The sequence below is a fragment of the Psammomys obesus genome, unplaced genomic scaffold (assembly GCF_907164565.1).
Source record: "Psammomys obesus unplaced genomic scaffold, mPsaObe1.curated_primary_1811, whole genome shotgun sequence".
Lineage (NCBI taxonomy): Eukaryota > Metazoa > Chordata > Mammalia > Rodentia > Muridae > Psammomys > Psammomys obesus.
The window spans coordinates 26,969,836-26,983,564 of NW_026596034.1; the positions used below are offsets into that span (position 1 = coordinate 26,969,836).

At 48.0% G+C, this 13,729-nt stretch overlaps 1 protein-coding gene across 2 annotated transcripts in view; it reads left to right on the forward strand.

Moving 5' to 3' along the window:
• Positions 1-13,689, forward strand: part of St3gal2 (ST3 beta-galactoside alpha-2,3-sialyltransferase 2) — a 50,234-nt gene extending 36,545 nt beyond the window's left edge. For both annotated transcript variants that reach the window (XM_055621093.1, XM_055621094.1), the window contains exons 3-7: positions 1,985-2,178; positions 6,870-7,049; positions 8,558-8,603; positions 8,879-8,998; positions 9,586-13,689. In XM_055621093.1, the coding sequence (XP_055477068.1) occupies positions 1,985-2,178; positions 6,870-7,049; positions 8,558-8,603; positions 8,879-8,998; positions 9,586-9,759 (714 nt within the window). In that variant the 3' untranslated portion in view covers positions 9,760-13,689. The remainder of the gene's footprint in view (positions 1-1,984; positions 2,179-6,869; positions 7,050-8,557; positions 8,604-8,878; positions 8,999-9,585) is intronic.
• Positions 13,690-13,729: the final 40 nt, after the last annotated feature.

A 13,729-nucleotide genomic window follows, 5' to 3' on the forward strand; every position in this document is an offset into this window, starting at 1 on the left:
CCTCCCTCCCTCCCTCCCTCCTTCCCTCCTTCTTTCTTTCTTCTCTGTAGACCAGGCTGGCCTCAAACTCAAAGATTGCCTGCCTCTGCCTCTCAAGTGCTGGTATTAAAGGCACCACCACTGCCCAGTGTTTTGCTTTGTTTCTTTTTTTGAAACAATCACAGTGCGGCCTGGATCGTGCTATGTGGATCAGGCTGCCTTTGTGTTTGTGGTGATTCTCTTTCCTCAGAATCTTGAGTGTTGGGATTGTGCACACCATTCCACTTGGCTTTTTGTTTTGTTTTGAGACAGGGTCTTATAAAGCCCTGACTGGCCTGGAGCGCACGGTGTAGACCAGACCAACTTTGAATTCACAGAGATCTGCCTGTCTTTACCTCCCGTGCTCGGAGAGTAGGGGTGTGTGCCGCCATACCTGGCATTGCTGTATTTCTTTGAGTTAGGCTTTCGTCATGTATTTCAGGCTGCCTCAGACCTGGGATCCTTGGGCTCAGCCTCCTGAGAGTCGGTGGCATTTTTTGTTCTCTTCCCCCCCCCCCCCCCCCCCCCCCGAGACTGGGTTTCTTTGTGTAATCCTGGCTGTCTTTGTGTAGTTGTGGCTGTCCTGGAACTTTCTCTATAGATGAGGGTGGCCTTAAACTCGCAGAGATCCTCCTGCCTCTGCCTCCCAAGTGCTGGGATTAAAGGCGTGTGCCACCACCACCCGGATGAGTCTATGACATTTTGAAGTGTCAGTTTCAATATTACCAGTTGGTGGCCCTGTATTGTGGAAGAAGTCCAGCCTGCTGTTTTTAAAAATACTTATACTACCAACATTTAAAATTCAGAAGGTTTCACATGAAATCTATATTTTTAGTTTCTCCTGGAAATTTTCCTGTGTGGCAACAGTTGGCTGGTTTTTCTTTGAAAAAAAAAAAAAAAAAAACAACTTATTTTATTTTATTTTGTTTTTTCAGACAGGGTTTCTCTGTGTAGCCCTGGCTATCCTGGAACTCAATCTATAGACCAGGCCAGACTCAAACTCAGAGATCTGCCTGCCTTTGCCTCCCAAGTGTTGGGATGAAAATTCTTTGAAAAAAATTTTTAAACTTATTCTCTCTCTGTCTCTCCTCTGTGTGTGTGTGTCATATCACGTGTGTGGCGGCGGTCATCAGACATGGCAGCAAACGCCTTCACCTCCTGAGACATCTCAGTGACTCATGGATTGCCTTTATTGATTGATTGTAGGCGTGTGGTCTTTTGTTTGCTGTGCGCCCCACTGCCTTTGCTCCTGTGTGTCATCTGCCTGGCCCCACTGAGCACTGAACTTGGCAGGCTATGGTGGTATATATCTACAATCCCAGCTCTCAGGAGGCTGAGGCAAGATGAACACTGAGTGTTCAGGGCCAGCCAGTGTTACATGGCAAACTCAAAACCAGCCTGGACTGGACTACACACTGAAAACCCTGTCTCTGGCAAAACACAATACTTAGGAGGGGGAAACAGAAGGGTTCAGAGGTCAAGCATAACCTCAGCTGCATGGAGTATTTGTTGATCATTAGCAGTTTGAATTCTAGCCCTTGATAAGAGGCAGAGGGAACAGTTTTATTCCAGCCATCTGGCTTTGAAAGAACTCCTGTACCTCCCTCTGATCCGCAGAAGGTCATCATGGCTATAGAGGAGTCCCCAGGTGGCCCCCTGGGGACAGATTGGAAATATCCCTGAAGGACCCTCCAAAGTGCCTCAAATGGCACTTTGATACCCCCTCCCCCCCAGCCTCTCTGGCTCATTGGAGGAGCCCACAACTGGCAGAGCACTGGGCACTGGGCTCTCAATAGTGACAGTGACTGGGAATTAAGACTTTGCTACTATGGAGAGAGGAGTTCCTCCATGCTTGGGGAGGGGCTCCCAGACAGCCCTGGGCAAGGAGGTCTGTGTGGCCCTGACTGGAGGGGAGGTTTGAAGGGGTGAGAGTCTCTCCGTCCTCACAGCCATCTCCCCTGCCCAGATGCTGCAACCCCAATTCAAGTCGCACAACACCAACGAGGTGCTGGAGAAGCTGTTCCAGATCGTGCCGGGTGAGAACCCCTACCGCTTCCGGGACCCCCAACAGTGCCGGCGCTGTGCTGTGGTGGGGAACTCAGGCAACCTCCGGGGCTCTGGCTATGGGCAGGAAGTGGACAGCCACAACTTTATCATGAGGTGAGCTCTCACGGAACCAGGCACGGGGACGGGAAGACAATCCGTGACACTTGCTTGTCTCTTTGGTTTTTGGTTTTGTTTTGTTTTTAACTTTAGTTTTGGGACATTGGGACAGCTGGTACAAGTCCCTTCACCACATGGGTGCCACAAATTAGACTCCGATTTTCGGGCTTGGAGGCAGGCTCTTTTACCCACTGAACCATCTTGCCAGTCCTCTTTGGTCTTTTCTGCTAGGGTACAATTACCAGTTGCCCAGTGTGCCAAGGAATGGAGCACCCAGAGGCTTCAGTTGATAGTCTTGGTCTTGCCCCAGTTTTTCGAGTTTGAGTGTGAAGGAAGTGTTCAAAATATAAATCTTGGGAGCTGGAAATGTTGCTCAGTGGTTAAGAGCACTTGCAGAGGACCGGAGTCTGGTTCCCAACACCTACATTGCAGCTGAGAGTCATCTGACTGCAGTTCCAGGGGGTCTAATACTCCCTTCTGACCTTCTTGGGCATGGGACATAGTTGTTACATATACATACCTGTATATACACACACATTCACACATATGTTTATTATGTTGTTAGAGACAGAGTTTCTCTGTGTAGCCCTGGCTCTCTGGCTGTCCTGGAACTCTGTAGACCAGGCTGGCCTTGAGTCCAGAGATCACCTGCATCTGCTGCCCAAGTGCTGGGATTAAAGGAGAGTGTCGCCACCACCTGGCGACAGGAGGTGGCAGGAGGTGTTCCTGTTACTGCCCACTCTGCTGTCCTCGAAGTACACTAAATCAACCTCTCTTTAAAAGAGGGTGAGGTGGGCATAGTCACACATTCATGCATTTTTATCTTAGCTCTCTGGAAGCTAAGGCTGAAAGATCTTAAGTTCAGGACCAGCCTGGGCTGCCATAGTAAGTTGCTGGCTTAAAAAACAACAACAACAAAAAAAAACATCTCAAAGCCAGGCACAGTAGCCCACACCGTTAATCCCAACACCCAAGACAGATATGGGTGAATCTCTGGGTTTGAAATCAGCCATGGCTACATAGTGATACCCTGTCTCAGAAAAAAAAGAACACAAAACCTCATGCTGGAGATATTGTACAGTTGGTGCTTGCCTAGGATGTACAATGCTCTGAGTTTGATCCCCAGCATAGTGACGCATACCTGTGCAGAGGTAGGAGTTCAAGTTCATCTTCCGTTACTTACTGAGTTCAAAGCCAACCTGGGATACACAAGGCCCTCCCTGTCTTAGAGATCAGTAATGAGGTTTAGGGAGATGGTTCAGATTATTAACGTGCTTGCTGTGCAAGCCTGAGAACCAGGCTCTAGTGCATTTATACCTCGTAAAAGCCAGCACCTGTACCCCAGTAAAGCTGGAATGGAGACTGGTAGATCCTGGAGGCTTGCTGGTCAGCCAGTCCAGCCAAAAATGGTGAGCTCTAGGTTCAGGGAAAAAAAGAAAAAAAACAAACAAACAAAAACAACTGTCTTAAAAAATGAGGGTGGGGCATGGGAGGATGGCTCAGTAGATAAGGTGCTGCTGAGCCACCCCGACAACCTGAGTTTGGATTCTCAGAGCCCATAAAAAAGCCAGATGCTGCAGCACTGGCTTCTTCAGTTCCAGTGCTCCCCTGTAGGTCCAGAGAGGCAGAGACAGGACATTCTCCAGAAGCTTGAACACTCATTACCCTCGCCGGCACAGTTGGCAAGGAGACCCTGCCTCAGTAAAAAGGTGAGGACTGCCACCCAGACTCTGTCCTCTGACCTCCATGCGTGTACCAGTGTACCTTGGCATGTGGCTACCAACACACAAACAAGGACACACAAATAAATAAAATGAAAAGAAAGAGAGGAAGACTCCCACTGTCAATTTCTAGCTTCATCTCCACATCTCCACAGGTGACTGCACACTGAAGTGTACACACACACACACACACACACACACACACACACACACACACATAAATGAATAAGTAAATAAAATACTGAAAACGCCAGGTCTTTTACTCAACATCTCCTGAGGTGAGCATTGCAGAAAGACTAGATTTCCCGGGAGGCAGAAGGCCTTTGTCTTAGGAACTGTTGCTGTCTCCATAGCAACACCAACACAGCACTATGTCTCTGAGGCTTTCTACATTTTTTGCAAGCTCTTCCTCATGATGAGAGATAGTGATGGATGGAGAAACAGAATACTGACTTACACCTAGAACTCCAGAGCCACCTGGATTATCCTCATCTTCCAGTTGCTGGCACTTTAAAGGGAAGGAAGCTAGGAGTTGGTGAAAACTATTGAGATTAGGGGGTGAGGCTTCCATTGCTTCTCTTCAACCCTGGGGAACTCGGAAGGCCCAAGGAAACTCTCAGATACCCGAGTACCTGCTCCTCTGGCCAGCTCTGTCGTTGGTTCCTTGGTGATGATTGGGAAGCCCAAGAGGTCAAAGCCTGCAGCAAAAGCCGTGGCTGCTTCTTACAGCTGGGAGTCCTAGCTGCAGGCACTGCCGCAGCTTCTCCTTCCCGTGAGGCAGGATCAAGATACAGTGTTTGGAGTGGGCCCTGGAATTGCTTTGTAGACGGGGTGACCCAAATGATAGTTATCTGTATGTGGTCTCTATAAAGAGCCAAGATGGCAGTAGTGGCAGCTGCCTGCAGACCTCTCTTGATTTGGAATGAGAAGGGAAGTCTTCTATCCCAGAATCAGGGAGAGCAGTGAAATATAGCTGTACCTTCCTCTCTGTCCTCTTGCCTCCAGCTTTTCTGCTCCCGTAAATTCTTTGGTCACTTAGCTGATAACCCCAACTGCAATTGAGCATTTCTTGCCTCTTCTAGTGGGGAGATACATTCAGCTCCTAGCATGGTCTGGTGATAGAAGGCATGATGCAAACATGAGTGAGCCAAACACTGTGCCCCAAGGGAAATGTAGTTCACCCTGCCCAGCATTGCTTTGGCTGCTGGAGGCAGCTAGGAACCGATAGGTTTCTGGGATGCCTGGCTCTGTGTCCCAGAGATCTGTGTCACCCTCTGGCTCCGTTTCAGGACCTGGCTTATCTAGAATGAGCCAGAGCCTCCAGAAGAATGACACGTTTCCTCTCATTCCTGTGGAGGCTGTGAAACATCGTCTTGGACTTCATTGTGGACCTTTATTCCAGGCACTTGCTGTCTGGGGTCTAGAGGGGGTGAAAGGGGAAGGAAGCACAGGAGTGGGAAGCAGACTATCCCACCGCCAGGCCTGGTGAGAGACTTCTTGCCTGGCAGTAGACTCTGGCTGCTGTACAGTGGAGAAAGCAAGCAGTAGGCCAGTAGAAGCCAGCCTGGGGCAACCCTAGCCTTTCATAATGGGCTTCACGTATTTTTGTATGTGTATATCATTCATTTTGATCACAGTCACCTACCATTGCCTTCTCATGTCCCTCTTTCCTCTAGGTTGTCTGCTTCCTCTTCTCAAATAGTCCTCCTTTCATACATTTTCCCGTAAAACTGGATGGTCACAGCCCTTTGCTCTTCAGGGCTTGGTCTATCAGTCTCTGGTACAGTGAAGTTTGCAGCAGGGTGGTGGTGTCGCTTGTCTTTAAACCCAGTGCTTAGGTGGCAGAGGCAGGTGGATCTCTGAGTTTGAGGCTAGCCTGGTCTACAAATTTAGTTCCAGGACAGCCAGAGCTACCCACAGAAACCTAGTCTCAAAAAAACAAAACAAAAGCAACAGCGACAAAAGATGAAGTTTGTTTCTTAGGTCTTTCAGCCCAGTGTCACCAGCCGAATTCTTTGGTGTCCTTCTTCCCTTTTCCATCCACAGGCAACTGAGATCTTTCCCTTACCTCCTCTGACACTTATGCTACTGGGAGAGGAGCAGGAGGAAAACAGCAGAGGTGCCCTGTGGCACAGGAAGTCTACACCAGCCCAGATGATGGTGCCAGCCACTCTGATGGGACATTTGTGCTGGTTTCATAGAGCTGGCGTGAAAGCTAGGGAGGCACATGAGACCGTTTCTCCGTCCTGGGTCCCTGTGCCATAGTGACGGAGCAGAGCTCATGGTTGCCCTACTGTGGTGCTCCAAGGTGCTCCGTCTTTGGACGACAGAAACGCCTTCGTAACAGCAGAGAGCGAGACCAGCAGGCTCAGGCTCAGACCTATTTCACCTGTGATGTAAGGTGTTTACCAACATGGGAGGCTTGCCTTTACATAGGGGTCCACATCTGTAATCCCAGCACTTGGGAGGTGGAAGCAGGAGGTCAGGAGTTCAAGGCCAGCTTTAGGTACTTAGCAAATTTAAGGCCAGTCTGGTCTATGTGAGATCCTGTCTCAAACAAAAAACAACAAAGGAATCAGGGTACTTTCCACCCCTTGGATGTTTCACTGAATATTGTTGGGTTTGTTACCAGCATGTAAAATTTGCTCCATTCTGGTGTTGAGTTGATGAATATACAAATTGTACTGACCAGTTCTTTGATTAATGGAATAGTCTTATCTTAAGCAACCATTGCTGAGTCAAACTGTTCATCATTTAAAAGAATTATTTTTCTTGAGACAGGTGTCACTCTGCAGCGCAGGATAGCCTCAATTGTGTGGCAATCCTCCTGCCTCAGCTTCTTGAGTGCTAGAACGATGAGCCATCATGTCCAGCTTCCGTTTTCATTTTTGGCGAGTGCCAGATTAAAACACGTGTACCACTTTCCACAGTCGTTCCCGTCTCGTATCACCCTCTTCTGTTCTTCAGGATGAATCAGGCACCGACTGTGGGCTTTGAGAAGGATGTTGGCAGCCGAACCACCCACCATTTCATGTACCCCGAGAGTGCCAAGAACCTGCCTGCCAATGTCAGCTTCGTATTGGTACCCTTCAAGGCCCTGGACCTAATGTGGATCGCCAGCGCCCTCTCCACAGGACAGATCCGATTGTGAGCCTCTTTGCTGGCTGGGTGGAGTATGGGTGACAGGAAGGGCTCTGGGGAAGGGCTCTTCTGAATTCAGAATCTCCTCTGATTGAGTTAGTGAGGAGGGGAGGGCTCAAATGGGTAAGCTGAAGGTACAGCTCTGCTTTGTCTCTTCCTCCTTGGTGCTACTCAGTACATTAGTGGCAAAAAGCCTTGGACCCGTTCTCTCCAGAAGGCAGCTCTGGATTGTGGGGCTCTTTTTTCTCATCAATATGGCTATATAGATTGTTTTCACTTATTGGCTGTTGTCACCACCTTTTTTTTAAAATTTAGTCATATGACAATTTATATTACTTTATTTGTGGTGCTGGGGATCAAGCCCAGGACCTTGAATATATTAGGCAAATGCTAAACCACTAGTGTACATATGTATGTGTAGACATACACATTAAAAATATAACTAAAGGGGCTGGAGAGATGGCTCAGCAGTTAAGAGCACTGACTTACTTCTCTTCCAGAGGACCCAGGTTCAATTCCCAGCACCCACATGGCAGCTCACAACTATCTGTAACTCCAAGATCTGACACCCTCACACAGACATACATACAAAGCACTAATGCACATAAAATACAAAAAAATAAAACTAATTTTTTTTTTTTTTTTTTTTTAAGATAATGAGATGGCTGAAGGGTTTAATACTGCCTTGCTCCTTTTGGTTTAATACTGCCTTGCTCCTTTTGGCTTGCTCAGCCTGCTTTTTTTTTTTTTTAAGATTTATTTATTTATAGTATTCTCCTGCATGTATGCCTACAATCCAGAAGAGGGCACCAGATCTTATTTTACATGGTTGTGAGCCACCATGCAGTCTCTGGGAATTGAACTCAGGACCTTTAGGAAGAACAGCCAGCACTCTTAACCTCTGAGCCATCTCTCCAGCCCTCAGCCTCCTTTCTTATGGAACCCGGGACTGCCAGCCCAGGGGTGGCTCCACCCACAGTGGGCGGCGCCCTCCTCCATTAATCACTAAGAAAATGCCCTACAAGCTTGCCTACCGCCGGATCTTCTGGAAACTTTTCTCAGTTGAGGTTTCTGCCCCTTAGACTGTGTCATGCTTATGTCAAACTTGGGTCAAGCTGACATAAAAACTAGCTAGCACACACGATGAGTGTTAGATGTTCAGCTATCCAAATGTAGAGTTCCCCCAGCAGGCATCTTGGGGAAGGAAGAAAGGTTGAACCTGGAGGTACTTAGGCCTAACTAAAATACAACAATTGTATCCAGAAAGCCACTGAAGGTTTCTGATCAAGGTCTTGCAGTGACGAGCATGCAATGAAAATAGGTTAGCTGGGTGCGGAGGCACACGCCTGTAATCCCAGCACTCAGGGAGGCAGAGGCAGGCAGATCTCTGTGAGTTTGAGGCCTGCCTGGTCTACAAAGCAAGCCCAGGACAGCCAAGGTTACATAGAGAAACCCTGTCTCGATAAAGAGAAAAGAGAAACATCAGTCTAGAAAATTTTTCTGTCTTCTTGCAGCACCTATGCTCCAGTGAAGTCTTTCCTTCGTGTGGATAAAGAAAAGGTCAGTTCCCTTCCCCCTGTTCTTTTGACCCCGACCATCATGGAAATTATGCTGGTTTATTTAAGGTCTACCTAGTCCTGTAGCTCGGGAGTGGCATGGTGCCCTTCCAAGACCATCAAAATCTACCTCTGCTGGAACACCTGACCCCAGCGCTGGCCACAAGAACCTAGAAAAACCTATGAGTCGATCTCCTGAGAAAGTGCTAGAAGCTGTTCAGAGCCTGGCCCAGATCTCTAGGCCTCCAAACTCTTCATGTGCCCTTACTCTCCTTGCAGGTCCAGATCTACAACCCAGCCTTCTTCAAGTACATCCATGACAGGTGGACAGAGCATCACGGACGGTACCCTTCCACAGGAATGCTGGTGCTCTTCTTTGCGCTCCATGTGTGTGATGAGGTAGGCAGTATCACTAGACTAGAGGGGAAGTAGCAGAACCCATGAACAGAGGAAACAGGCCTTTCCCTATCTTAGCAGTGGTCCTAGGGGAAGTAGATTTTTTTTAGACAGAAATCTTGTGGATAAGGTTTTTTCATATCTGTCCTATAAACAATATATTTACATTTCCCAATTGTTATTACTGTTTAAACTTTACTACGAAAATTACTTCATTAAAAAAGTAAATTTTGGGCTGGAGAGATGGCTGCTTTTCCAAAGGACCTGGGTTCAATTCCCAGTACCTATGTACTGGCTCACAACTGTCTATAGTGCACATTAAAAACAAACAAAACCAACAACAACAGCAAAAAGGCGAATTTATAGCTGAGTCATGGGTGGCACTTGGAGAGGCTGAGATGGGGGGGCCATTTTGAGGCCAACCTGGGCCACATATGACCCCACATATGACCCCGCTGTAGAAAAGGAAAAGACAAATGAGAAATAAAAGAGACAGCAGTCCCCTCTGAGTCAGTGTCCTTAAGCCAGACCTGGGTGTCCCCCACTAGGGTCCCCGACTCCCAGTGACCCTCTTGCCACCTTCCTTGCAGGTGAACGTGTATGGGTTCGGGGCCGACAGCAGAGGCAACTGGCATCACTACTGGGAGAACAACCGGTATGCGGGCGAGTTCCGGAAGACAGGAGTGCACGATGCCGATTTCGAAGCCCACATCATTGACATGCTGGCCAAGGCCAGCAAAATCGAGGTCTACCGAGGGAACTGAGCGGCCCTGGGCGCCATCAGGACCAGTTGCACCTGGGACGGGCACGCGCCAGCTGCCGCCCACCAGACTGCGCTGTCCCCAGCAACCAATCAGTGCTGCAGTTGGGCGGGGCTTCTCTTTCTTAGCCAATCATGCGACTCAAGGAACTTTCGGCCCCGCCGTCTCCACCAATCATGGCCTTGGGATGCGGCGGGCTTCAAACCCCTCCCCCCACCCTGCTTTGGATAAGAGTTTCTTTACCGCCTTCTGAGAGGCCGCTCTGGGGCTGGGCAGGAGCGCCTTGGACTGCTCGTTTCCAGTTCAGGCCCGGATGGGTGAGTGAAGCCCACCAAAGAAATGTGATCGCGGCGAGACCTCTCCAGGGCATCCCATGGCTCACCGGGCAGTCGGGGATTGTATTCACCCCCAGTTGGGTGGACCCCCTCCCCAGGGCCTCGCTAGTGTCAGGAAGGGGTAGGAAGCTCCACCGGGTCACATGCAAGGTGCTTCTTTCACGTGTGCCCTCACTTCTGTCCCCACCACCACCTTCTCAGCGTCTGTCCTTGGGCCCTGGGCCTCCTCTCCAGCTAACTTGTGCTTTAGAGACAAAATGAGACCACTGGGACGCTGCTGCTCCGGCACTCACACCACGCTGCCATGTCTTTAGCTCTGAGGCGAGAGCAGCGCACTGTTCAGCTGGTTGGAAAGGAAAGCCCAGCAGCCTGTGCATGTAACTTTTTCTTTGTCACCCCAAAGAGGAGCAGGCAGCCTCTTGCTTGGGGGTAGGATTTGCTTTGGACTCATACTTTAGTTACCCTGAAACTGCCAGGGATGGCTGCCCAACCAAGATTGCTTGACAATTCTTTGCAGGCCTTGCAAGATGGCTCAGAGCTTTGCTGGGGAGGAGCGGATTGGTGGCTGCCATGCATGCCTCCTCCTGTCCGCATCTTTACCCTGCTTACTCGCCTGTTCTAACCCGCTTTCCAGCTCCTGAAGGGCTGGTGAGTCAAGAATCGGGGGTTAGAGCCGGAAGCTGCTTGCATGACTTGACCCAGGTCAGAGGTTGAGGTTCACTGGGAGAAAGGGCTTCGTTGAATGTCTCAGGCCACAGAAAGCACTCCCTTCTTCCCTGCAGTGTCCACATAAATACTTCCCATTCTTAATGAGTTGACATTACCAAGTTGGGGGACAGTTACCCACAGGGAGAGTTTTAGAGGGTTGGGATGAGGCAGCAAGTACCCCTAAAGATTAATACATGGAGAACTTTGCTCGAGTCTGTTCCTTCCCAGTCCCAAAAGCGGGGGTGGGGAAAAGGGGGTCACACTGAGGAGGACTCCAGGGAAACTGCAGCCAGGGCACCAGTTGCTCTGCTCTTGCCTGTCTCGTCTCTGCTCCAAGAAGCTGCTGTGATGAGAAGTTGAAAAACAAAGTAATTACGCCAAACAGTATTGAGAATAATTTATTTCTCCCCGCTTCTTCCCTTTGTTTTGTTTAAACCATTAATCCCCATTCTAGAAGAGGTAGGTCCCAGAATCCAAATCTTCTGTTCTATAGTTATTTAAACATTCAAATATTTTCCTTCCCTTTCTTTTTCTGAATTAAAAATAACAAACCCCATAGAGTCACTCATCTGTTCTGAACTATACCATTGGAGGGGTATCTGAGGAGGCAAGGATGTTTGGGAGAACAAAGCATCTCTGATAACCCTCTTACCCTTGAGGAGCATAGTCCATGGGCTCTGCTCTCAGAAGTTCCCCAAAGGCTCTGGAGTGTTGTTTTAAAAATCAATTCATTGTGCCAGGCGTGGTGGCATATGGCTATAATCCCAGCAGTTGGGAGGTTGAGACATGAAAATAAGTATCACTCTCAAAGAAAAAAAAAAAAAAAAAGTGAGCAAAAATCAAATTCATTTTCCCCTTTTCAGATTCCTCCAAAAGAGTAATGACTTGGAAGAATTCCTGGTTCATCTGAAATGACCCTTTATAAACCTGGGGTTTTATAAACAAAGGGCTCATGTTGAGTCATCTCAGCACCCATAAAGCTTTCCTTTTCCCATGGCTCTAGGGTGAGTTCTCTTTGGAGTTCTGTCTTTACATCTTTCTGACTTCAACCATACTACAGGAGGCCCACATCTTGCTGCCAGTACACCAAGGTACTATGCAAAGGGACAGTTCTCTGGAAGAGCTGCTGGGGCAGATAATACCTTCCTCAGCTTTGCCTATCATTAAGGGTAAATGCTTACACTTCATAGAGTAACCAGGAAACTGGGGGAAAATATTGGGTCCATTCCTTAAATCTCACTAAAACAGGTGTCAAATGGCTCTCAGAATTAAATTTTAAAACCTCTACATTTAATAGCATGGTTTTGTCGCTTTTCAAGATAAGGTTTCTCTGTGGAGCCCTGGCTGTCCTGGAACTCACACTGTAGACCAAGCAAACTGGCCTTAAGCCTGGAGATCAGCTGCCTCTGACCTCTTAAATGTGGGGGTGACCCACCACCATTCAGCTGCCTTTTTTTAAAATGACTTATTTTATGTGCATTGGTGTTTTGCCTGGATATATGTCAGATGCCCAGGAAGTAGAGTTTTGAGTTGCCATGTGGGCTCACACATGGAATCACACCCAGGTCCTCTGGAAGAGCAGAAAGTGCTGTCAGCCGCCGAGCCATCTCTCCAGCCCTATCTGCCTTTTTAAGGAATATGGTTATGTTTTTCATTTTCAGTGTCAGTCCAGGTGTTATCATCTTGCTTTGTGCCTTCTCCTTTTCTGGAACACCCCCTCAGTGCTCACACGCCTGTACACCCACATACATACAAACCATGCTGTCTCCTGCATTACCCTTCCACGGGAGACCATGAGTGTTAATCTCACACCTGCTCTCATCATTTTCACCCTCATTCAAGGGCTGGAATGCCGGCCCATTTACCTGTACGTCTGTCATGTACTCCCTTCTATGGGACCAAAAAATTCACATCCAAGAGGCTTCTCTAAATGTTTTTTTTTTTTTTTTTTCTTTGAAAAGGGGCCTTGCTGTTACTAATACCCTAAATTCTGGGCTCAGAAAATACTACCTGGATAGGATCACAGGTGAGCACAGCACACCAGGCATCTGAAGATCTACATGAACATAAAAATATATTACCCACAAACCGACTCTACAGTAAGGATGGTCTTGGTTTTGTTTCAAGACAGGGTGTCTATGTAGCTGTGGCTGTCCTGGAACTAAAGAGTGTCTTGAATACAGAGCGCTGGCATTAAAGGCAATTATCTTTCTGGGGGTAGGGTGCACAATACTGCCAGGTGCCCAAAGAGATCCCTCCTGAACTGGATGTAACAGGAAATTGTGAACCAGCTGACTATATGTGGGTGCTGTATACGAAGGCAGCAAATGACCTTAACTGTTGAGCCATCTCTCCAGATTGTAGACTGGCAAAGTTTTAAAGATTGATAATATAAACCAGGCAAGGTGGCACACACCTTTAATCTTAGTATTTAGGAGGCAGAGTAGGGCTGATCTCCATAGTTTCAGGACATCTAGAGCTACACAGTGAAACCCTATCTCAAAAAGACAAAAACAAAAGGATTCTAAGGAGTTGGTGGTGAATTAAAACTTTAAATGTTCCACTCTGGCAGGGGGGTTGTGGTGTACACCTCTAATCCCAGCACTCAGGGAGGCAAAGGCAGGCTGATTTCTGTGAATTCAAGGCCAGCCTGGTTTACAAAGCAAGTGCAGGACAGCCAAGGCTAGAGAAACCTTGTCTCAAAAAAAAAAAAAAAAAAAAAAAAAAAAAAAAATCCCATTCTGACCTAAGAATTCTAACCCCAGCAATGTAAGAACAGTTCTGACAGGGACTGAGGTGGTCAACATGGCACTGTGGACATTGGAACATGCTGTCAATCCTCAATACTTAACACTGGTTAAATATGGGCCAGGTGGCCCCACATTAGGGTAATAGCTACTTTCCAGAGTGACATAGGTGTGTGTGTATGT